Raw genomic sequence first — 23,123 nt, forward strand, 5'->3', positions numbered from 1 at the left:
GATTCCATAGTTTCGATAAGTTTGTGGATGACAATAAATAGGTACGATGATTGCGTATGTATAAAAATTAGTGACTTTATTATAAATATTGTAGAAGCCGAAAGTTCAGACCATCTTCATCACGTAGAATATCACAAGGCCTCATTGTAAATATAATACATATTTTATCATTTACATCACTACTACGTAATATTGAATCACGCTTCGCCTATAAATTACTTAGACAACACTTTCTTTGGAAATTCGTCGTAAAGTGGTCTTCATTCAAAAATAAACAAGTAGCCACGATTTCGTTTTGTCTTTCGTAATAATAAATATTAAGTACTACTGCAATATTTACGAAACGTGAAGAAAAATGTTGTCCGATCGTCTTCGATCGTTTGAAGAATTCATTTTATCGTGATTTCCCAAATAATCTCTTTGATTTATGGCATCCAAGATTGCTTGATTGTAATCGAAAGATTTTCCAATCACATTACGTATAGTCTGATGAAATTTTTAGTTTTTCAATGGTCGCTTTCAATGATGCTATTTTATCCTGGAGTTCGTGTATTAAATCATCTTTCTTATCGTTTTCCTCTTTCAATCTCGCTATTATGGAATCTTTGTCTTCGCTCAGAATTTTCAATAGCTCAGTCGGCGAGGGACGTTTCTTTGAATTTTCTTGGACCAATTTTAGGATCACTTGAGCCTTTAAAATAAAACAAAACAATCGAGTCATTCCAATGTTCAATAGTTTCGTTGCGAAAGAAAAATCGTTCAACTTTTAAATAGACTCACCCACTGTGGATAATTTACATTCAACGACGCAGGTAGCTGACCCTTTTTTAACGCAGTCATCACTCTGCTTCGTTCCATATGGGTTTGCATAGGAACCAAAAGTTCTAACAAAACTATTCCAACACTGTAAACGTCACTCTATAATTAAACATATAAGGAATCAAATAAATTTGCGTAAAAACGAAGTGATCGTGAAGGATAATTTCAAAAAATTTGCCAACACCAAGTTTTTCAAAAATTGTCAATTAAAAGTCACGATTATAGTTTTCGTTTTTTTCATAATAAATTTTCCAGTGAAATCCGGTACATAATTGTTCTCGATTTTTCTTGACTTTTGTTCGTACCTTTGTATAGCAGAATTCAATTTTGTAGTATTCGTTTATACGATCTTGTTTTACAATCTTTTCAATGAAATATTTGTACCTTTGGGTCACAAATGCCTCTCAATTGTTCAGGTGCAGCGTAGGTTGGTGTCCCAAGCGCCGAATGATGTCCTTCTCTCTGGAGGGGACAGGCTAAGCCAAAATCTCCTAACTGAATTTGTAGATTGCCAGATTTTGAGATGAATATGTTGCTTGGTTTAATGTCATGATGAACAATGTCTAAGGAATGAATATATTCGAGACCATTGAGGATTTGTGTTACAATGGCAGTGACAATGTGCGTCGGCGTAGGCTCGTTTCTCTCGTCGAGCCACTGACGAAGCGTTTGATCGCACAGAGCCATTTGGATGTAAAGAGTTGCAAATTTTGGTGACTGAAATGAGAAATATATTTGCGAACAAAATACAACGAATATTTAACATTTGAAGCTTCGATTACATATCAGAAGAATCATTCTTCAACTACTACTAAAAAGTTTATTTTCATAATTTATTTGTGAACTATTTTTATTCCAATTCGTTCATTTTTTTTAAGAATTCTTTCCAACAAACTTTGAATTTTATGATTCGATTAATCGAGATTAAAATTTTGATAAATCTACGTACCGACGAAGAGTTTAATGTACATAGTTGGCGTCCACTGGTTGTTTCTTCACAAGACTCGCTATCATCTACATTATCCATGCCATTGGTTTCCTCAGTACTGCTCTCCCTTTTATGACTCATATTACCATGGCTATTGATAATTTTGCTCTCTCGTGTTTCGCTGCGAAATGATACAACATCAGAATCTTCCTCTTCGTCGTCCAGCCTAGAACTCAGTCTTTCAGATATTCGTCGACCTATAATATTCGTCGTAGAATTCAATTGTTGAAAACGCTCGTTGATAATATCGTGACTTATAATGTAGCCACCGCTACTTCCGCGTGATTCACTCTTGATACTTTTATTCAGGATGCTGTACATATACATACCAGTTGTGTATGTATATTTCTCCGTATTACTCGGTTTATTACTCTCACTAGGCGATTCACTCTCACTTTGGCACGATTCAATGCTCGACGAAGAATCGTTTCGTTCTTCTGACTTTTCGGTGCTAATATTTTTCGAATCAAATGACTTTTCATCGGAACGACCATCACACGCTGGCAAATTTCGAATGAAAGTCGCTGCTAAACTTTGTTCAATCCATGCACCTTTGTACGATACTATGTTTGTGTGGTTCAGTCTTGCTATCGTTTTCACTTCTTCCAGATGTTTCATTATCGTTTTAACCCGCCCTGAACGTACAATTATTTTTTTAATCGCGTACACGTTACCGTCCAAACGATGCTGGGCTTTGAATACGTCTCCGAATCCACCCGCGGCTATGAAACCGATTTCGTTAAATTCTCGACGATACCGTGAGCATTCGGCAATTAAGCAGCTGTAAAAAATCAAAGTACGGCACAAAATAAGTAAAGCTATTGAAGGAAAGAGTTTGCTTATAATTATTGGAATTTAATTGATATTTTTCAATTGAATAAAAGTTTCAATTGGTAAATTAAGAAATGCACGAAATAACTGAGTTATCTAAACATTTCTCATAAATTCTCAATAAATGAATAAATTGTATGAACATTAAAAATAATGTTTTCATAGAAATTATGTCTGGATGTTCATTTTTTCCATTGAGAATTGAAATAAATTTATTTAATACAACGGAACAACATTATTTATACTCACTTTGGTACTTGAAGTGAACTTTCGCTGCCGGTCAAAGCTCTGGCAACAGCGACCAATTTATAGAGAGCAACTTGATATTGTCCTCTCATTGTTTCAAATTCTATTTTATTGTAGGATCCATCGATGAGTTTCATTTCGTGGAGTCTATCGCAAATTGCTGAAAATCAGAGCGCTGTCAATTTTTGTGCCTCATATACAAAAAAACTGGGGTATTCGGAGAGTAAAATTCAATTATTTTTTCAATGTTCCTTTATATTTCTCATAGGGTAGTTACAGTGTTGTTCGCCTTCTACTTGTTATCATGAACTTTCCTATTGTCTTGGGACAATCTAAGATTAGCTGAATAGCGATGACAATTGGATGATATACTTGGATTATTCCAATTGTTTTCATGCATTAGCAATTTAGAAGATGAAGATTGGCCAAAGAATCCATTGACTGAATATCGACTCCAATCAATACCGGCGGTAAAGTCTGATCATAACATGGATCAGACAGAAATGATGTTTTACCGTAATAAAGCTTGTTCCTTCTAAGAGTATCACCCTCGAACATTGTGCATAATTGTTGTATGAGCGATTCAATGAGCAAACTTGTGGCTGGTGCGACACGGCCAACAATTTGTCCGCTGGTCTGGACGTCTGATTCTTCTATGTACCGTGTTGTCCATGAATGATTACCTTGTTTTGAAATAATAAAGAAAAAGTCAATAATGTGTGACATGACAGAGTTTTTGAAAAAAAATCAGTTTCTTTTGAGAAAATTCAAATTTTTTTTGTAAGTCTTTATTTCTAAGTGATTTGAAAAATATGACTAGGCTAATCAATATGATGAATAGAATAGAGCAAAATGCAATAAGAAAAACCTTTTAGATTTAAAAATGAATAATAAGCAACTCCAAAATTTTTCGCTGACAAATTCGTGGATCAGGAGCGTATTCATATATTCGGGTGGATGATGAAATCGTTCGATTTATATAAAGTGCAGAGATTCAAGGTAAAATTTTGGTTTGACATTAAAAACTTGTGAGTTCAAAATACGCGGGTTCGAATTATGAGGTTATAAATTGACAAACCTTTATCAAATGTGCTCACTGTCGATAGCGTTGACCAGGGATTATTTTCGTGTGGTTTTCCTGCCATCTCGATGTTTTACTAGTCTTGAAATTTAAGAATACTGTAACGAAGATATGCCGTTAAAATAAGATCTCGTAACATTCCCCCCGTCATTCCCCCTTCACTCTGACATGAAATCGCTGGTAGCACAAACGATTTTTTCGTAGATCCGTATACACTCGACCACTCGAGAGCAGGTTTAAACCCGTAGGTTTCGAACGTTCCAGAAATCTTTGATAATCATAATAATAATTCAATATTCAATGGTAACCTGCAAGGGCCGTGAGTGCTTGCAGCAGTACATAGGGACGATTTTTATCCTTGAAATGTTTTTATAATTAATTCTTCATGACTGCATATACATGTTTTGTGCAATGACATTTATGAACGCTTCATAAATTGTTTTCATTTTCGAAAATGCAAATAAAATGTATAGTAATTCGAAAACATGTTGGTATACTTCTATATCAAGTAATGAGAAACTTTTAAAACTGAAACCAGTAGCACATCGATTTTGAAAAAAATTATGAATAAAAAAAATGCTGTGAAGGGAGTTTTTTTTTAATTGGATGGATCGTTTATTGATGCGCGTTGAAATATGAGAATAATATATGTTTGATTTATGAATCGTAGATTTGGCTCAATTTTGCAGTGACATCTCTGTATTATAATTATTTTTTTAAAATGTAGTTTGAAGAAATCATTTTATCTCATTTCGTTCATATACTGTTAAAAATATAGTCGAGAACAATGTTTTCAAATTTTCTATTGATAAAAATGTAAACGATTGTTGCGAGGCTTTGAATTTCAAATAAATTACAATACTTTGTCAAGAATACTTTGTCAAATTCAAAAAACTCAAGTGCGTAAATTCGAATCGATTATGCATGCATGATTGATATTTTATTATATAATTATTTTTGAATCGAAATATATATATGATATAATTTTATAAAAAATTCGATACCTCGAAAACTTAAGAATCGATACTCGATAACGTTCGACTTGTGTAGATATATATAGTGTATATATGTAGATGGTGGGGGGACTGTCTGGCCAGGAAAATATGGCGGCCGTAGTTCGTAGTCCATTCGAAATCGCGAAAGACAGAACGATGGTGTACTCGTCGAACGCGGTAAAAAGCTCGAATGATTCGAGTTTTATCATCGCAAAAGTTCGTTAAGCGTTCGAGGGTGAATGATCGGGTTTAACGTGAACTTTTCGAGTGTGCCAAGTCGGTGTGAGTGCAATCTCGTTCGATCTTGGCGATATTTTTGCCGCGCTCGAATACTCCTCCATTGCCAAGCGTGTATTTCCGTGTTTTAATAGTATAAAACACCGCGGGATTTTCGCTGTGTGTGCGTGTTTGGTAGTTTCGTTTCGGCATAGAAAATTCTCATACACGATATTCGTACACACTGGGAAAAATCGCGGCGGGGCTGTACATTGTCGCCGGAATGGCCGTCTCGAGCTTCGAAGAATAATGAAGGGATAAAAAAGATAAAAAAGAAAAACGTGCAAGTGTCCCGAGAAATCAGCTTGGCCCGAGATAGCCGAGGTAACGAAAAAAAAAACACTTCGTGGTTCTAAAATAAATTATCGAGTATCTTTTATTGAATTCCTTATCAAAGAAACATCAGTTTTTGGAGCGTAAAGCAATTTTAACGTCCACTTATTAGGGGGGCGGGGGCGGGAGCCGCGTGAGACAAGCTCCCGGAGGACGACCCTGTCGCGAAATATCCCGGGAGTTGTCTCGTGATAGTCGTTTGATTGATCGACAGTTAGAAGTTGTCCTTCATTATTTTTTTCTAATATCGTTTAGGGTGGAATTGACAAAAAAATATTTCCATTGTTTCCTCATGAGGTAGGTTCGGCGTCGTCCTCGGTGAAACGAGCGCTAGTGAATTGAAAGAAACTTAATAATATTCGCGGATTCTCTTGTAAGATAACATTTATCGGACGAATTTATTTTCCACGATTATACACTGAGTTTGAGCCAACACCAGACAAGTAGTTCAACGGTTTTCATGTAATTTTTTTCTTCATTTATGCTGAATAAACAGTTGAATTGAAAAAAACTGTTACTGTGTTATTTGTGTAATATTTTTCTGGCGCTTTTTTCTGTTCGCTCCGATCAAGATTAGTGAGTGTGCCGACTGGTCTTTTTGTTTTTTATTTTTCCTTGAATGCGATGCCGATCATATGGGTGCAGTTTCATCCCTAGGGAATTTGACCAAGTTGTAACTTCGTATTTTTATTTTCATTTATTTTCGAATCTTAGTCTCTCGCCTCTTGACGCATATATCACGCTCCAATTCCTTTCAATCGCTTTTAGTCCTCCCGAGGTTTCGCGAATGTTTTGCTAAACAGTTCTTGGTTTCTCCCTTTTTTGTATCTCTGTCTCTTTCTCTCTCTCTCTCTTCCTCTCTCTTTCTTTCGGTCCTCTCTTTGCTCCTGTATTCTCTTTTTTTACGAAGCGTTTGCGAAACTCACGGGAATCGTACGGAGGGTGTATTTCGTTCCAGTGAGATTTCGTCCCTCGTTTCAACGAGACTCCGATCTCTCGTAATTCGAGACCTCGTTCTTTCCCTCTTCCCCCCTCTTTCTCTTTCTCTCATTCTCTTTTTCCCTCGTCCCCCTTTTACCCGTAACGACAACGTTACCTCGACAGAAATTTTTTGACGAGCGCGTTCTTTCGGAGCTCACAAAGCGTGTTGGTATTCTCTTTTAAAATAATACTTAGAAAATTTATACATCGCGAAATCTGTGATATTAATCGAGAAAAGTACGATCGTCAAATTTATTTTTTCTTCCTAACAATCGATCGAAAATAACCCTGATTCATGAAACACAAATTTCTACTAATCATTAGAATGGTGTTGTACGAAATCCCAATACGAATTTAGCAGAAAAAATATCAAGCCACGTATAATCATTTCGAAACTCATTTAATGCAACAATGTTTCGAACATTTGCTTCAATAATATAAACACGAACGTTTTGGTTCCACAAACAAAGTTGGCTCAGAAACTTGTTCAAACAAGGAATATGTTTATTTTTATCAGAATTGTTCAAATTTGCTGACGTTTTGTCGATAATATTTCTTTCAATTCTTGTTCATTTGTGGCTTTCAGCGAAGGTGTAAAAAATGTTGGAACCAGAGGATAGTTCCGCAGTTCCGGACAGCACTACCAGAGAACAACGCTTGGGTTTTTCACACGGCGAAGATGTACTTCTCCAACATAAAGATGGCAAATTTTATCTTGGCACAATTGTTGAGGTTGATCTTGCTCGGGAAAGATGTCTTGTCAAATTTTTGGACAACACCTCTTCCTGGTCCTCTGTCAAAGAACTCACCAAACTTGCTATGCCGGACTGCGACGTTATGTGCGTACTTTGCAAAAAATCACAATCAAAGACAGACAACGATATCATTGTCTGCGACAAGTGTGGACGAGGCTATCATCAGTTGTGTCATCTGGTAAGTAATTCTTTGCAATTAAGATTAGCAAAAATATGTTGCATGCTTAGGAGAGCATAAAAACCTTGATGGAAATGCACAAACTATCTTTTTGGTGTTGAAAATTCTTTGACGTTGAAGCTTTTATATTGTTTTTGGATTTTCCATGTCTGTGTTAGTAACCGAAAAAAATGTATATGCATAGAAAAAAGTGAATTTTATTCGAAGGGAGAAAAGTCATGGTTTACTTCATTAAACATTGCTTTGAGGTCGTTCATTGTCCTTATTCCAAATTTGAAGATTCCACAAAAAAGAATAGGGAAAAGAAAAATCTCATCCATAGGTTTGGACCGCCACTAATATTTTGTAATGTTGCAGCCACACATAACAAAACAGGAGGATGGAGCTTCCGATGCTCACTGGATGTGCAAAAGATGCGTGGACAGCCAACCCAGAAGTCGTGAGCCAACTGAGCCAAAGAATTCCATGGTCAAGGCAAATATCAGGCGAGTTTGTAGTGGCAGAGATCAACCTCAACCCCCACCTGAAGACACGACGAAATTGCCGTACGATGTGAGTATCGCGCTCAAAACGGTAGCACTGAAATTTGATCGGAGGATACTTGACAATTCATTTTACTTCGAGAAACATTGAGATTCTCAGGAAATCATTCTACCTGAACAATAAAAAATCGTTTTCGACTCAGTTTCTTTAAGCTACAAACATGAGCCAATTTTTTTGTGTCTATTATCGTTACAAAGCAAATTTAATTTCGATTTCTGTTTTCTTACTTGCAGCCCGAAATGTTGAGCTGGGATGCTCACCATCGAGTGAACGCGGAGCAAATTTATTGCTACTGTGGTTTGAATGGCGAGTGGTACACGCAGATGTTGCAATGCGCTCGTTGCAAGCAGTGGTTTCACGAAAAATGTGTCAGTTGTCTCACATATCCGTTATACAGTGGCGACAGATTTTACGTATTCGTATGTTCGATGTGCAATTACGGTAAAGAATTTGTCAGAAGACTGGAATTGAAGTGGGTCGATCTTGTACATCTCATGCTGTACAATCTCACTGTTTATAACGCCAAGAAGTATTACGATCTCGACACCGTCATTATTCCTTACGCCAATGATAATTGGAATACTCTACAGTTGCCACCGAGGGTGAGATTTATCATTCCATTATAGATTTTTTGTTTTTTTCAAATTAACTTTTTTCGAAATCGCCCTGAATTTTAATTATTAACGTGCCTAATCAAATATCATTCCAAAAATCTTTCCTCTTTACCTCAAAGGAGCAAGAACAATATTATTTATTTACTGCATTTATTAAGATGTTTTATTTGACAATATAATTAGCAAATAACGTTAGAAAATAAAAGACAAGTATTCGAGTTTAACGTTTCGGTTTTACGAATTTCAGGTTCGCGATGTTACACCAACAATACGCAGAGAATCGATTCTTGCGATACTAACAAATAATAGAAATAGATTCAAGTGTGGTCGTGAAATAAAAAAGCGTACTACAATTTGGGGTTTACGAGTAAGATTACCGCCGCCGTGTCCGGTTGTGAATCTACCCACAAGCGGCATCATCGATGACTCTGTGTTGCGACGATGTTGGGGCGCGAACAAAAGACTGCAATATCTTCCACTGCCAGCTGGGTTAGTAGTGCCTTTTATGTATCATCCCAGAAAAACAAATTATCATTTTGGGCGACCGTTGTCTATCGGAAAATAAGCTCAGTATTTTATTTCTCTGCGCAGTCCTGTGTGTTTGCCGGAAACGGCAAAACAGCTCAACGCCTTGAAACAATCTCCTGCAGAGAATGTCGAGATTTCGGTGAATCCTTCGGACGTTGTGATGCGTGGTACTATTTATCAAAATACTGAGTCCGAACAGAGATCCTGTCCAAATCCAACATCTCAAGCACCAACTACGCAAGCTCTTCGCGAAAGGTAAAATTTTTTCATGTTTGAATTTCTAAACCCACCTTGGAAACATTGTCTCAAATTTATTTAAAAAACTGCACGAATTTTGATTTGGCAGTGATAAATAATATTTTCAGTCATTCAAAATTCGCTTCCTGAAATTAAAACATTGAGAATCGAGTTGAGAGCTTGTGTGCACAGCTGTTATAATCAATGCCAAATCATATTGGAAAAGTACAACATGATTTTTCAGTGTCATCAATGCTTTGTGTTTTTACTGAAAAACTGTTGGTTTATATTTTACATCATTTTGAATACATTTCGAAGGTGGATTGGAATTGCGCTCTGTTTATTAAAAAGTTGAATTTTCTTTTAGATTTCTGAATACGAGTCTCGCCAATAATTTCTTATATGACAGTATTCCTTAATTCGCCTGAGTCTCAAAAAGTTAAAAACTTGAGATCGCTAACTGTCGTGCTTGATTGTTCGCCAGGTACAGCGGTAGGGGCTTCGTAAAAAAATCATTTCCATTTCCGAAATTGAGCCTACAGAGAAGAAGACGACTGATGGCTCTGGGGAGTTCGCGCGAGCGAATGTTGCGAAAACACAAGAAACGCGAGAAAGACTGCGTCGGAGAGAACTCAATGGTGAAATCGCAGTCACAAGGCGTGAGAGAAGCGAGGTACCGAAAAGCTCGTAAACTCTTGAAAAATGCTATAGCGAAGGTGAGTTGGCATGCCTAATCCTTACTTTTAACATCACAGTTGATTCAATTGCCTTGTAAACATTTTTACGTAAAATTCTTTGAAGCACATTTTTAGAATTTATTATTTGAAGCATAATAAAAGTATAGAAGCACTCCCATCGTCATTTATTGTGACCCTCCCAATAAGAATATTAAACGTGGATTTTATTTCCAACTAATAACACAACTTGACGCTTGCTGATAAAACAATGTATAACAGAGTAAATCGCGGGCTCCGGAAGTATCGGATTTGCCACCAACGCCGCCAACTTCGGTATCGGGTCCGCCGACGCCTCCAGCGACAACGTCAGGGATGTCGGAGCTCTCCGTGCCGAGTTCAGTTGACCTTACGAACACACTGCCACCGTCGACGCCGGCGGACACCAGCGGGGACGAGACAAGTTCTCGTGGGACTCTGGATTCGTTTATACCACCGCCAAAGGATTTCGAAGGGAAGAATAATCCGTTCAGGAACCTTAGTGATTTGCTAGGGACACCAGGCTCGACGATTGGGCCGAATAACGCTTCGAGCAGTACGCCATTGGCTTACACCCAAACTTCGATAACGTTGCCGTTGCCGTTGACGCCGGTTATTTCACAGCCTCCGATCGTGCGACCGGCGAAGCGTCAATTATCGGAAAAGGATATAATCGTCGATCGTAACGGTCAGGTAAAACGAAGACGTCAACATCGTCGCGGGCGTCCGCCTCAGCAACAGCAGCAACAGTCCCAACAGCAGCAATCAACGTTTCAAGCGACCGCGAGCAAAAATGCTGCGATACTTCCGGCGCGCAACAGCGAAGTGAAGAGCGATTTCGTGAGAAATTTGCGAAGTTCCTTCAACAGTTCGACCAGCAGTACGAGCAGTCAAATCGGCAACTGCGTCGATTACGCTCTGAACGGCCGCCGTCTCAGACAACGTCAAAGCAATGATAAACTGCCACCGCCGGATACGCAACAAATTAAAAAAGGCGGAAGCGTACCCAATTCCCCAAAGTGTTCGCCTGTAAAACAAAACGCTCCTGACATATCGATGGACGATCTCAAATCTTCCGTCAATATGTACTTCGGTGCTGCTAATAGAATAGCTTCCGGTGAAAAATTCGTCGTTCGCGCCAAGAGAATAGGACCTAATTGTCAGATGCAGTATCTCATTGAATGGGAAGGCCCGAATACCTAACGCTTGTCCATTTATACCCTCATTCACGTGATATAAACAAACAAAAGATAACAAAACAAATGAAAAATTCTGAGAATTTAAGATTTTAAGAGTCGCGATCGTGATCATTGATCGTTACAAGTAATCCTCTACTCACCAGAGGCGTCCTTGTTCTTTCTCCCCTCGGGGCGTTTTCGTCCGACGATACGTATTGAGTGGAGAACGAGGAAGCTTCTGGTCTCTAGTTACGCGAGCGTACTTTTGGTAACGTTAAAACTTCGATTACTCTTCACGTGATTTCCACGTCGACGATCACGCGTGAAAATTTTGTCGCGGTCGATAAATGAATTTTTGTTTCTAAATTCTCTACGGTTCGTTGCTGGCCGATGAACTTTGATTTTGTCCCGCGACGTTACAAATGTTTTTCGTTAATTGATCGTCTGATCGTGTTTTTCCATAGAAATCATTACTATCGAACATTTCTTTGGAAGGAAATTGTAGAGTGAACATATTAGCCTTTGATCGTTTCGGGCTCTTATCGACTGATCATAAAATTGATTCCTTAATGAGTTTTAAAAAATCGGTCATTTTTTAATCCAAAAGAAAAATTCATTTCTTTTTCTGTTCAAGGTCCATCGCGTAGTTCTTTAAAACGCCTTAATTTTCTTTCGAGTGATCGTCTAAACGTCGAATAAACGTAGATTCACAGTTTTATTTCGTTTCATTATAAATCAATTAAACGCGCGTGTTCCCCAATGTAAATAATTGTAGAATACTATTAGCAACGTATTAAAAGCCAGTGAATGCAAAAAGCCGGTCGTTAAGAACGTCGAATAGCCGGTATTTCATTTCGTTTCGTTTTCTTCCGTTACGAACGGACTAAATTTTCCAATAAGAGTTTTTTACAACGTTAAAATAATACCCGATCGACGATATTCGTTGGGGCTAAATAATGAAGCGCGAAATTTTCATACGAAGCCGGGGCATCAAAATCCGACGATTTATTCTCTCATTTTCTACGTTAAAAATCGAAATAGCCGAGAAACAATATGATTCGTTAATACCGAAGGAAAATAAAAATGAAGGAAAATGGAAAGAGAATTATTTTTCCAATACAGTCGTTAAATTAGTTCGCTTGAACGGCTATCGTGATTTGTCCCGTAGAATTTTTCAGTCCCCATAACGAGAGGTGGCGAAAACTCAGTTTTGGGATTTTATAAGCAGCTGTTGCATTGCTCATTCAAAAAAATACAAGACCAAAATGAAAATACTTACCTGTTTCACAAATGGCGATTGACGAAATGACAGAAAATAAAAAAGCATAAAAACAAAAACAAAATAATAAAAACGCTACTTATACTCGATCATCTCGAATACATCGATAAATCGGTCGACGCGGTTTCGAGCGATTTTTTGTCGTAGAATAGACACGAACAATTGAGCCCTTTCCGGGCGCGCTTAGCATATATAACTGAATTTACAAACAGAAAAACAGTCCATCCGACGACGGAAAGTGATTTGTTCGATTCGTGCAACGTGTACAAAATGATGAAGCAAAAGAAAAGGGAGAAAGAGGAAAAACTAGAGGGAGACAAAGATGTGTATATTTTTTTGAATTAATCCGTAAGTTGGGAATTCGTCCCATGAGATTGTTCTCTCGTTGGGTCTACGGTCTAAGAAATTTTATTCGAAAATTTGGTCACATTAATGACACGAAGGAAGGCAAAAAATGAATAAAAAGCTACAAGAGATTTGAATACAGTGATAATAAATACTAATAATTTTGAGGTTTTATCGTGAATAACACGGCAGCCTCGGGCATAAGAGCTTATTAGAAAATTTAGAACGATTTAACTTCCGTCGCGTTGCATTATTAGGCGATATTTAATACCACGTCGATGTCGAACCTCTTGCGAATGGAAAACTCGTTTGTTTCGTATTCATTATTTCAATCTATGTACATAAACATTGCCCTCGATGTATGGAGCATTTTCTAAATCATGCTTTCGATGAAGTATCAATTTTAGCCACCTCTGCAAATCGGAATTCGAATTCTTGGTTAAAAATTTTCGAACGATTGTTGATCAAATGAACTTTCTTGCCGATCTTTTTACGATCTTCGAAAAGTAAAAAAAAAAAACAAATTAATCATTGAGTTTATTTTGCGAAGGAAGAATAATGATCGTTTAAATTTTGAGTTTTTGAAAAGTATAAACAGACTATTATCGGGTCGATAAAAAAAAGTTTTCTTTTTGACAATTTTTCCCCTCACTTTGACGTTCATTTTTCGAGAAACGCTCCATGCAACAAAAACAAACTTATTCGTTTAAAAGTCATGAATTCATCAGTCTTTTTAGTTCTGTTTTGATGCAATTGAATCTCAGCGCGCAGTTTCGAGAAAACTATAAATTCATTTACACTCCAAAAGGTCCATCTTTACAATGGTCCCTGAATATAGGAAAAAATATAGAAAGAAAACATTGAGCATACAAAAAATAGTTGGTCCCGCCCAGAGATTCATGCGCGCGCGCTTCTCCAAAGGTCTTTTTTTCCCTCGCAAATCTTTTGACGTGAAACGAGCGATAAAAAAACTGCCCGGGCGTTCGATACTTAGAAACATGTTCTAATGAATTGGAAAAACTGTGCGAACGATGAAAAAATGGAGAAAACTTATGTCACAACAGTCTCGCGAATATTTCCGCTTTTGTGCTTATGTAGCGCTGTTCGGGAGAACCGAAAATACAATTGTATCCGTGAGCGAGTGCGAGTGTATGTGTGCGCGTCTCTAGACTAGAGCAATTACTTTCCAATGATCCTTTTGGTTTATTTTATGTTGTTTCGATAAAAGGACAAGCATCGGGCACGGTGACCGGTTAATAAGCCGCAATTAATTAACATCAATCCTGTCGACTGACTTTTTCTCATTTTCTCTCTTTTTACGACTCGTAAAAAAATTATGAGAAAACCAAGTGATATTTAAGACGTGAGAGCAAGAGAGAGAGGGAGGAAGAGAGAAAGAGAGGGAAAGCGTGGAACGAACACTGCCAAACTTCTAATTTATATAATTATACATTAACGAAATTATTAGCTCGTTACTTTTGCTACGATTGGTTCGTCCCGATTTACGAAATTTCAATCCCCAATCGCGCCATAATCAATTCTGTGGAATTCATTTTCCATACAATTTCAAAGCCACTTTCAAAGTCTTGGAGATTTTTTTTTCTGTTCCCCAAATCTAGTTCATTTGATTATTATTCAACTTTTCGCTGCAATCATGAGTCCTGAATCACGCGTTTCTTCAATATCATCTTTTTGTCGAATCGTTAGCAAAAGAATTAGGCGTATCTCTCGGTCGTACCGTATTGCGATAACTATGACTGAATTTTTTAAATATTGCGATCGTACGATAAATAGACTGGTTTTTCGATCGTCCTTCGCGCCGGAACAAACTCTGAGTGAAATTAGAAAGATATACGAATTACTGCCAGTACCGTATGTAAATATTGTCGTTTTTGTTCATTATTATTATTATTATTATTATTATTATTATTATTATTTCGTTTTTCGTAAGTCTATAAATTTGTATGTCGGATGTTCGTAGTTATTAACAAACATTTATCTGCATATACGATTCTTTATCCATGTAAATAAATGAATGTTTGTGAAGGAAATTTCGTGAGAATTTTAGGAGCGAGAGAATGAAAGCTTGAGTGAGAAGAACACATACAAATTTGTGAGTGATGCAGTAGCTTGAAAAAAGAATAATGAAAGATTCAATGTGTTGAGACCTTAATATTTGCTTGACGGTACGAAGACTCAGAGCGCTTCCAAGTGGACGAATCTGTGTTTGGCGACTCTTTGTCACTGCCCACCGAAAATATTCCAAAAAAAGAAGAAAAAAAATGAAAAAAAAAAGAACAAGAAACGATGCAGAAGAGGCGAAAAACCTCAAATGTTTCCGAATTGTACTCTTCATTGTCGTTACGTCTACGTTATTATCATTATTATTATTATCATGATCATCATTATTATTATTAACTTTCAATTACTATGTATAAATATAATTTAATGTGAAACCACGTATACGAAGCTGGGAAAATGCAACTCGCGACGATCTCTCGCGCAACGTTATCCGAACGTTATCCTAGTGAACATTATTTTTTCTTCGTAATTGAAAAAGGATCGTTTGGTTTAAAAACGTAACGATCTCGTCTCGTCATATTTTTATCTTATTGGGCTGAAAGCATCGAACATTTATTTTGTCTCCTTTCGCGAATTATTAGTTTGAACTATGTCGTAGATCTTCAACGAGTTGCTTTTTATTGCTGTCAATTTTTGTAATGCCCTTAAATTGGCTCGAATAAATACAATCGAAAAAATGGTCGTACAGAAAAAATGAAGCAATAATTGTGCGATGAGTGTTTTCAAAGTCCACAGCTTTGAGACACTTGTCGGAATAAAACGCTGAGGAAAAGTTTGAGTCATGAAATTTGTACGCTGCTCGCGATTTTTCATCGAAAAAGTTCGGCAACGTTCACCAAATGGATTGTACAAAGTTTTTCGAGTGATGAGAAAATCATTGTCGTTTTTTTGCTTATCGATTATATTGAAATTGAGCTTCTTTCAATTACGAGACTGAACTTTTTCGATGTAAATCCCGAAAATAAATCACGAGGCACGAAACGAAACACTGGCACCGATGCCTCTTGTTATTTTCAAAAATACATTCTCAAAACGTTGGGCTCAATATTTTTGACTAGTTATCGCGTGGAATTCATTGAACGTTGATTATCCTGCCACGAATGCCTGCCACGAAAACAGAAAAATAATTGTTCCGACGATTAAAGAATTTCTAAAATATTTCTTTTCTCATATAAACCAAAGAAAAACGACTTGAACTAGGCAGTAAAGAGCAAACGGTTGAAGCGAACGTTCAGTCACTTCAATACAATGAATGAAATTCGATGAGTGCATTTTGACGAATAACGAGAGATATCTTCATCATTTTCTATTATTAAAACGTGAAAGTTTGCAAGCGAAGAGTAAATCGAAGAAATGAGACAAACGTTTTTGGGCTGAAATTTTGTAAGTCTTTAGTTTCCACTCGCACGAGCAAATTCACAAATTAAACTCTAGATAGTTTTGATTGTATTATTTTTGAAGAGTGCTTCTGTCAACGAGAACGATTCACGTCAGACTGTGAAAATCCATGAACGTGAGGAAAGAGCAAAAGGGAAAAAATAAGAGCAAAGCGAAATTGTCAAAAGAAATTCTTCCGAATTGGCCGCCGAAATCGAGATGGCTTCGTGTTCAATGTTAAATACAGTTTGTATAAAGAGACTGAAACATGAGCGTTCACGCGTGCATCGGACAGCACTACGTCGTTTTTTGTTTCTGTCATTCAACGTTGTGTGGATGATTAAAAACGTTTTTTTCTTCTGTTGTTTTAAAATTAATCAAAATTCGAATAAACTCGCGAACGTTCGATGAAAATGGAAAAAAAATTTTAGTTTCAGTTATACATTGTGTCCCATTGCAGAAACGTAGGCTCGTTATGATTCGAGTCGCATTCAACGTTGAGTTTTTTCTTTTCCATTCAATTATTTCATTGAAAAATTCGCGAGATTGTTCGAGAGGAAAATGAATTAGATAATTAATTGTAGGAGCACGTGATTTTCTTTGTGTCTCGTTGAACACGTGGAAAAGAAAAGAAATTGGTGAAAAAATTCTCGATTATTATGCTACGACAAGAGAAATCGATGGAATTCGGTCGAATGGAAGATTTGACGGTCGTGTAAATATTTATATAAAATTTAATTCCTTCGTACAATTGTATGGTAACGAGAACATTTGTCATTATCGCGTATTAAGGTGTAACGTTCAGTGCGTTATGAATCATTGTTGTAAAAGCGATTGTATGAGCGTATGAGTGTGTGATGAAAGGGAGAGAGAAAGACCGAAAGCAAAGTTGTGTGGCTGAAGAAAGAATTTGATCGAAAAAAGTCCAGGCCTTGGAGCATCCGAGAATCGAGCTGAATTGGCGATTTGTATAGTTAGCACAAGAATGACAAATGAAAAAATGAGGAAATTGATAAAAGAAAGAAAGAAAAACAAACCACGAATAAATTCAATATTTCGGTATTATAAAATGAGATAAAAATTAAAAAAAAAAAAAAAAAATATTCGATATTGAAAGAGCAACGGAACGAGTTCCTCTTTTTTGCTTATTTCCATCGAATTACGTCGGCTCGAACGGTGGAACAAAGATTTTAAGTTTATCTTCTTTCTTCTAGAACGTATGAATAATTATTAGCTAGCGACAAACGAGGTTTTCTTGGTCCAAACACACAACGGCGTAGATTATTCGTCGAAAATCGACGGAGTAAGGATCGCGCGTGAGAATTTTCGTAGATATGTTTATAACGAAACATGAAACAAAAAGGAGAGAAAAAAAAAGAGAAAAACGATAACGCGAATACCCCTCTCATCCTCGAATATATATTATCTTTCATTGTGTACACACTTCGAGATAGCGATGATGAAATTTGTGAAATAAAAACCTTCCTATTTACCTCCTCCCGATGCCAATTATCTCGCATCTAACAACGTATCCGCGAACGAAAGTATGTAATAACGATTCGTCTCCTTTTTTACATACGTTTTTTTCTACAATACAAGGGATAATTATGTACGTTTGTCCGTAATGTACGATTTTCAAGACGAAACAAACGGGATAGTAACGATATCTTAATTATTACGATGATTGGTGTGATGACTGTAAAATATCCATACGACTTTTGTTTTTCGAATGATAATAAACGCAAAGTCTGTATCATTCCATTATCAAACATTCTTATTTTATTTATGCCTTTTTCTCCCCTTCCTGCAACCACAATTTTTACCATACGAATTGATATTTCAAAGTACCTTTTTTTTTTAGAGGGTATTAACTGAGAAAAACGTGATAATATTATTTGTAGCTTTTTATCTTTATTCTTTTTATTGCTATAATACAATTTGATTGTTGTGTAAAATCTGTTGAAAATATACTAGAATTATCTATGCTTACATCGTTAGATAGTGAAATAAAAAGATCGCGGAAGCATAGCTCAGTAGAACAGAACAACAACCCTATCGTGAATGTTAGATTATCTTTATTATTACATCTGTTTTAAAGAGACATAACTTATCGATAAAAAAGAGGGAAAATATGGGTAAAAGAGATTCGTGGGTGTGGGGAAGAAGTCGGGCTAGAGAGTTGAAAATTCATAGGATCAAACGTATCTTTAGATTCCTTATACGCAGTTAATACTAATAAAACTCAGTACTTTTTACAAGTTACAAGGAATAACAAATTCTATTATCGTAATCGGAGTTCCTCTTTAACTTACGATTTAAGCGTACATTATACGAGTGTGATTATAGGTTCTACTGTTGTTCCCGTTCGTTTCATTTTATTCTTTCAATTTTTCATTCTTTTACGTTAGTCCAGAGTAATCGCGATTCGTTCAGAAGAGTTAACACAAATAATTGGAAATCTACTTTTACAATTTACATTTGATTACGTATATGACTATACGTACACGAATTCAATTCAGACATTAACTTCGTTTCCAAACGAGTCAACTCGATTTCAAATTAAACGAGAATTCGTATAGTCTCACTGGTATCAAAAATTTCAACTCTCACTTTCTTTCATTTCCTTTGAATTTTTTCTACTTTCAGATTTTACATTAACGTTTGGCAGTGGTTTTTTTTTTTTTTTTTTTTTATCGATGAGCAAACAAAAAAGAACCGCTAATGGTTCATCCATCGGCGAGAGAGTATGTAGGAGAAAAAAATAATAAAACAATCGCTTTCGTCCGCTTATTAATTGGAGAATAAAAAACTTATTTTTTCGTTTCTACGATGTATAAAAGAATATTGTCAATTCAATGTATGGGATACTTCGAAGCTAAATGAATTCTTCATTGCACCACTATCTGCATGTTTGTGTGTGTGTGTGTGTCTAGTGTATGTGAAAGCCAGTATTGCATCGAGAAAAAATGTTATCGCAAGAATATCCTTCATGCAAGGAAAGAATCACACCGTAAACATATATATATGAATACATATATAAACACATAATTGTGTATATATACATAGCCACATATATATTATAATGAATAATATTATAATATGAGAAAAACATGATTATCGTAAGTTCATCATCTTACAAAATTATCAATAATCGATTTTTCGTTTTTCGCCTATCTTATCAACTTACTATCTAAATTACACGCGTATATACGTGTGAATATATATCATGATAGACAAACACACGTATTTACACGTATGACATAAAAACAGTTTGTACAAAAATCGAGAGAAAAGATATATAAAAAGTACTCGACAGTGCATTTTAGGATTAGAATAATAAGAACGAAGGAATTATTTACAATATTCTCGAGTGACGAGAATAAAAAAAAAAAAAATAAAAAAAAAATAAACATAAACAAAAAAAACGAAACGAAAAATTGTAACCAGGTCTTTTGCCCCCGTTTCGAGAGTGAACGAAATATCTAAGCAGAGAAGAAAAAAAATAATCAAGTCTTCGTCGATCTCTATAAATCTGTACGATAATCGTGTTTACTTGCATACAACTCCTTCTTTTTTCATTTCAATAATTACTTCTTTATTGCAAGCCCAGTCAAAATCACATCTGCACACAGTCGATAGAATCTTTTCTCTCGCAACAATTCTACGTGAATACCACCGATTTAACGTGTACGCAACCACTTTCAATCGATCCTCTGTCCTCTCCAAATGTTTAATTTATTTTTTGTGTATATATAATTTATGTGTTTACTCGGTGTATGGCTTTGGTGAACGAAAATCAGTGAACCCATGATGTGACAGGTCAAAGGAGCTCGCTAACTTCTTAAAATTAAGAAGGAAATATGTATTTAGGAGATATTAGAGAATGAATATAGAGTTCATTAAATGAAGAAAGAAAAATGATACTTGAGAGGGTTAATAAAAAGTTCATACATTAAGCTGTTAGTGGTAACGTATCGAGAGATTTGAAAAATCCTTTTTTATTTTTTTACTCGAACAAATTTCATTGAGGCAGACAATCTCGTGAGAGAGTATAAGTGTGCCATTAGAAAAGAACATTGGAATGTCTGTGTATGGAAAACGACGAGTCGTTGTTTCATTCTCGTTTTTTCTTTCAAGCATCATTCGCATCTGTAACATTTTGAGTTCACTGAGTCTCGTACGACCGTTAGCTCGTTCTATTTTTCACATGATTTTACATTTTTCCTTTATCTTCACGTTAGTTTGTGCTACAATAAAATAATCGAACAAAAAAACGGGCTCGATTGTGTTGACAATGAGACAAATTTTTTTGCGTCTGCAGCAAACATAAAAAAAAAAAACGATATAAACAACGCACAATTCCAGTTAATTTGTCTACACAACGCATTATCGAACGCGTCATAATTTGATCAAAGGCACAATACGTCATTTCCACTCAATGTAAATCTCGTCCCACGCGTTCATATACCACCAGCCTCGAGAATTCACTTGTATTTTTTTCGTTACCTTTCTTTTCTTCTCATTTTAGTTCATTTGATTCATTGATTGAAGAAGAAAAGAGATAATTACGAGGTCGTTTCAGAGACACGCCAATTTTTGTCTATGTATAAATCGTACTTGGCGTTTATGAAAATATATATAAAAAATTTATATATATATATTTCTTGTGTTTAAATAAGGAAAAGAAAATATTACATATTACTTTACACGCTACGTAGACGGTCATGATAGTCAAAGGCATTTATACCCGTGATGAGCAGGGAAAGATAAATTTTTGTGTCGTTATATAAAACGAGTCCATTAATATTACTTTCTATTTACAAATATTATAGTCGTAGTAGCAAGGCGTCGTTCCTCAAAACAAGTTAAAAACATCAATGAGAGAATACCATGTAAATTATTATTGTCGTTTCGTTGTCGCAATTATAACAAGTATTCTCGTATTGTTTTTTTTTTCAATGTGTAACATTCCTTTCCGTATCGTCGCGATATCGATCGGCACAGGTATCTTCATTCTGTGGCAAGTCGAAGGCACCATTGTTCGTTGAGCTGAGAAACAGGAGCGTGTGTTTGCTTTATCGTGTTGAAGACACTCGTTGAGTAAATGCGTTTATTCTTTTGCTCTCGTTAGAGTTGCTTTTTCATGATTCTTTTCATTTCTCTCTGTGTATATGTATAAAAAATAGATTACCTTATCGATCTCTAGGTCGTTTACAATAATTAAACTACTCCTAATAATAATAATAATAATAATAATAATAATAATAATAATAATAATAATAATAATAATAATAGTGATATTTTAAAATAGTAATATTATTAGAGAGGCACGATTGTCGATTGAGTACGTAGCGGTGTCTCTGATTCGAAAAAGTCTTCCAAAAAATATATATGTATATTAATATATATTTAAATATATAATATACATGTATATCTGTATAAATATATACCCTCGTGCAGTATATATATATATATATTTATATATGAAAATCTATATATATTTTCTATTTTGTTTAAAAATTCATCACTCATTTGCGCGAGGCGAGATAAACGTTGCTCATATGTAGATAGCTTCGGAGCCTTTGGTACCTTGGTGCGGTCCGCCGGGAGCGTAGGCGTTCGGCGAGGCTACGCATTCGGACCAATCGCTGTTAGAGTGGGGGGAACTCGAGGACCAGTGGCCGGGGCTGTCGGGCGAGGGGGTGGGAAAGCTCTCGGGTGCTTGCATGAGATGCTGTGGCGTAACATCCGGGCCGGAATGATGCGAGGGGGGCGTCAAGTACTGATAGTACTGTTGGGTTTGTTGTTGTTGGGAGTTTTGTTGTTGTTGTTGCTGCTGTTGCTGTTGTTGTTGTTGTTGTTGCTGTTGTTGCTGCTGCTGCTGCTGCTGCTGTTGTTGTTGTTGCTGCTGTTGTTGCTGTTGCTGTATCTGTTGTTGAGTCTGTTGCATTTGTTGCTGTTGTTGATTGGTGGAATAGGGAAGATTATCGAAGTCAAAACCGACGGGTGGCATCCCGCCGTGTTTTTGATGCGTCGCTTGCCTCATCGCGGCTATGTGAGTCGGCGATGTTGGCAACGACGGTCTACTCTTGGCCGGCGATGGCGAGCCCATGTAACTCGCTTGTGGCGATAACGTCATGTTCGATTGCACCGAATGGGGCGGTGATTGATTGCTGTAAGGCGGTGACAAGGTGTTCACCATTCCTTGGGTCTGTCGCTGATGGGGAGCGAGCAACTGGTCATGAAAATTCGGCAAACCGTACGTGTTCGTCGTAAACGTATCCAGACCCAATTGTTGAAGCCCCTGCATCGTTTGACCCTTTATACAATCCTCGTACGGCGGTGGTTGCTTCGCCGTTGTTGTTGTCGTGTGACCTACGAGTGGGAGCGCGTTGCTGTACAGACTCGCGCTGTCGAACGGGCTCGGAAGATTTCCCTCGGCTCCCTCCGCTCCCTGAGGGATCTCCTGGTTTGGGGGCTGAGCACCGCGTTTTATCGGCTGTTGCTTCTTCACCGAAGATTTTCGCCTCACCGTTGCTGCCACCACTCCCTCCGATTCCGGACTGTTTGGATTTATTGCTCCGCCGGCTTTCGAGCGCTTCTTCCCTTTCGGCTGTTTCGGCGCTGAGCCTATCACCGTTGGATGCGTTATCAGGTTTTGATGATTCGGCGATCCTGTAAACATTATTTTTATACAATATTACTCATGGGAATCAAACAAATGTAATTACCGAGAGCGTTATG

The 23,123-nt window shown here is 36.7% G+C and overlaps 3 protein-coding genes across 4 annotated transcripts in view; 1 reads left to right on the forward strand and 2 right to left on the reverse strand.

Annotated features, from left to right (window-relative positions):
* Nucleotides 1–55: 55 nt before the first annotated feature.
* On the reverse strand, nucleotides 56–4,274 carry LOC122410909 (eukaryotic translation initiation factor 2-alpha kinase 1-like). The gene is made up of 8 exons (XM_043419376.1): nucleotides 3,963–4,274; nucleotides 3,400–3,567; nucleotides 2,888–3,044; nucleotides 2,137–2,588; nucleotides 1,769–2,004; nucleotides 1,204–1,536; nucleotides 781–918; nucleotides 56–691 (listed from the first exon to the last, which is right to left on the reverse strand). Exons 1-8 carry the CDS (start codon nucleotides 4,027–4,029, stop codon nucleotides 476–478), a joined length of 1,767 nt encoding a protein of 588 aa, XP_043275311.1. The 5' UTR covers nucleotides 4,030–4,274; the 3' UTR covers nucleotides 56–475.
* Nucleotides 4,275–5,050: 776 nt separating this feature from the next.
* Nucleotides 5,051–18,148, forward strand: Pcl (polycomb protein Pcl). The gene is made up of 8 exons (XM_043420233.1): nucleotides 5,051–5,560; nucleotides 7,137–7,483; nucleotides 7,841–8,035; nucleotides 8,260–8,628; nucleotides 8,888–9,129; nucleotides 9,232–9,423; nucleotides 9,890–10,121; nucleotides 10,362–18,148. The coding sequence occupies exons 2-8, from the start codon at nucleotides 7,151–7,153 to the stop codon at nucleotides 11,319–11,321; spliced, it is 2,523 nt and encodes an 840-aa protein (XP_043276168.1). The 5' UTR covers nucleotides 5,051–5,560; nucleotides 7,137–7,150; the 3' UTR covers nucleotides 11,322–18,148.
* Nucleotides 18,149–21,807: 3,659 nt separating this feature from the next.
* N (neurogenic locus Notch protein) overlaps nucleotides 21,808–23,123 on the reverse strand; it is a 186,785-nt gene continuing 185,469 nt past the window's right edge. For both annotated transcript variants that reach the window (XM_043420223.1, XM_043420222.1), the window contains one exon: nucleotides 21,808–23,054. In XM_043420223.1, the coding sequence (XP_043276158.1) occupies nucleotides 21,937–23,054 (1,118 nt within the window). In that variant the 3' untranslated portion in view covers nucleotides 21,808–21,936. The remainder of the gene's footprint in view (nucleotides 23,055–23,123) is intronic.

The sequence above is a fragment of the Venturia canescens genome, chromosome 5 (genome assembly GCF_019457755.1).
Source record: "Venturia canescens isolate UGA chromosome 5, ASM1945775v1, whole genome shotgun sequence".
NCBI lineage: Eukaryota > Metazoa > Arthropoda > Insecta > Hymenoptera > Ichneumonidae > Venturia > Venturia canescens.

Excerpts from the sequence above, each read along its gene's own strand:
- LOC122410909 (XM_043419376.1), bottom strand. The coding sequence starts at position 4,029 with ATGGCAGGAAAACCACACGAAAATAATCCCTGGTCAACGCTATCGACA. Across the intron at positions 3,045-3,399 it reads AAGGAACAAGCTTTATTACG|CAATTTGCGATAGACTCCAC; the intron begins GTAAAACATCAT and ends TCTGATTTTCAG. Across the intron at positions 2,589-2,887 it reads AGTTCACTTCAAGTACCAAA|CTGCTTAATTGCCGAATGCT; the intron begins GTGAGTATAAAT and ends GATTTTTTACAG.
- Pcl (XM_043420233.1), top strand. The coding sequence starts at position 7,151 with ATGTTGGAACCAGAGGATAGTTCCGCAGTTCCGGACAGCACTACCAGA. Across the intron at positions 8,036-8,259 it reads CGACGAAATTGCCGTACGAT|CCCGAAATGTTGAGCTGGGA; the intron begins GTGAGTATCGCG and ends TCTTACTTGCAG. Across the intron at positions 10,122-10,361 it reads TGAAAAATGCTATAGCGAAG|AGTAAATCGCGGGCTCCGGA; the intron begins GTGAGTTGGCAT and ends AATGTATAACAG.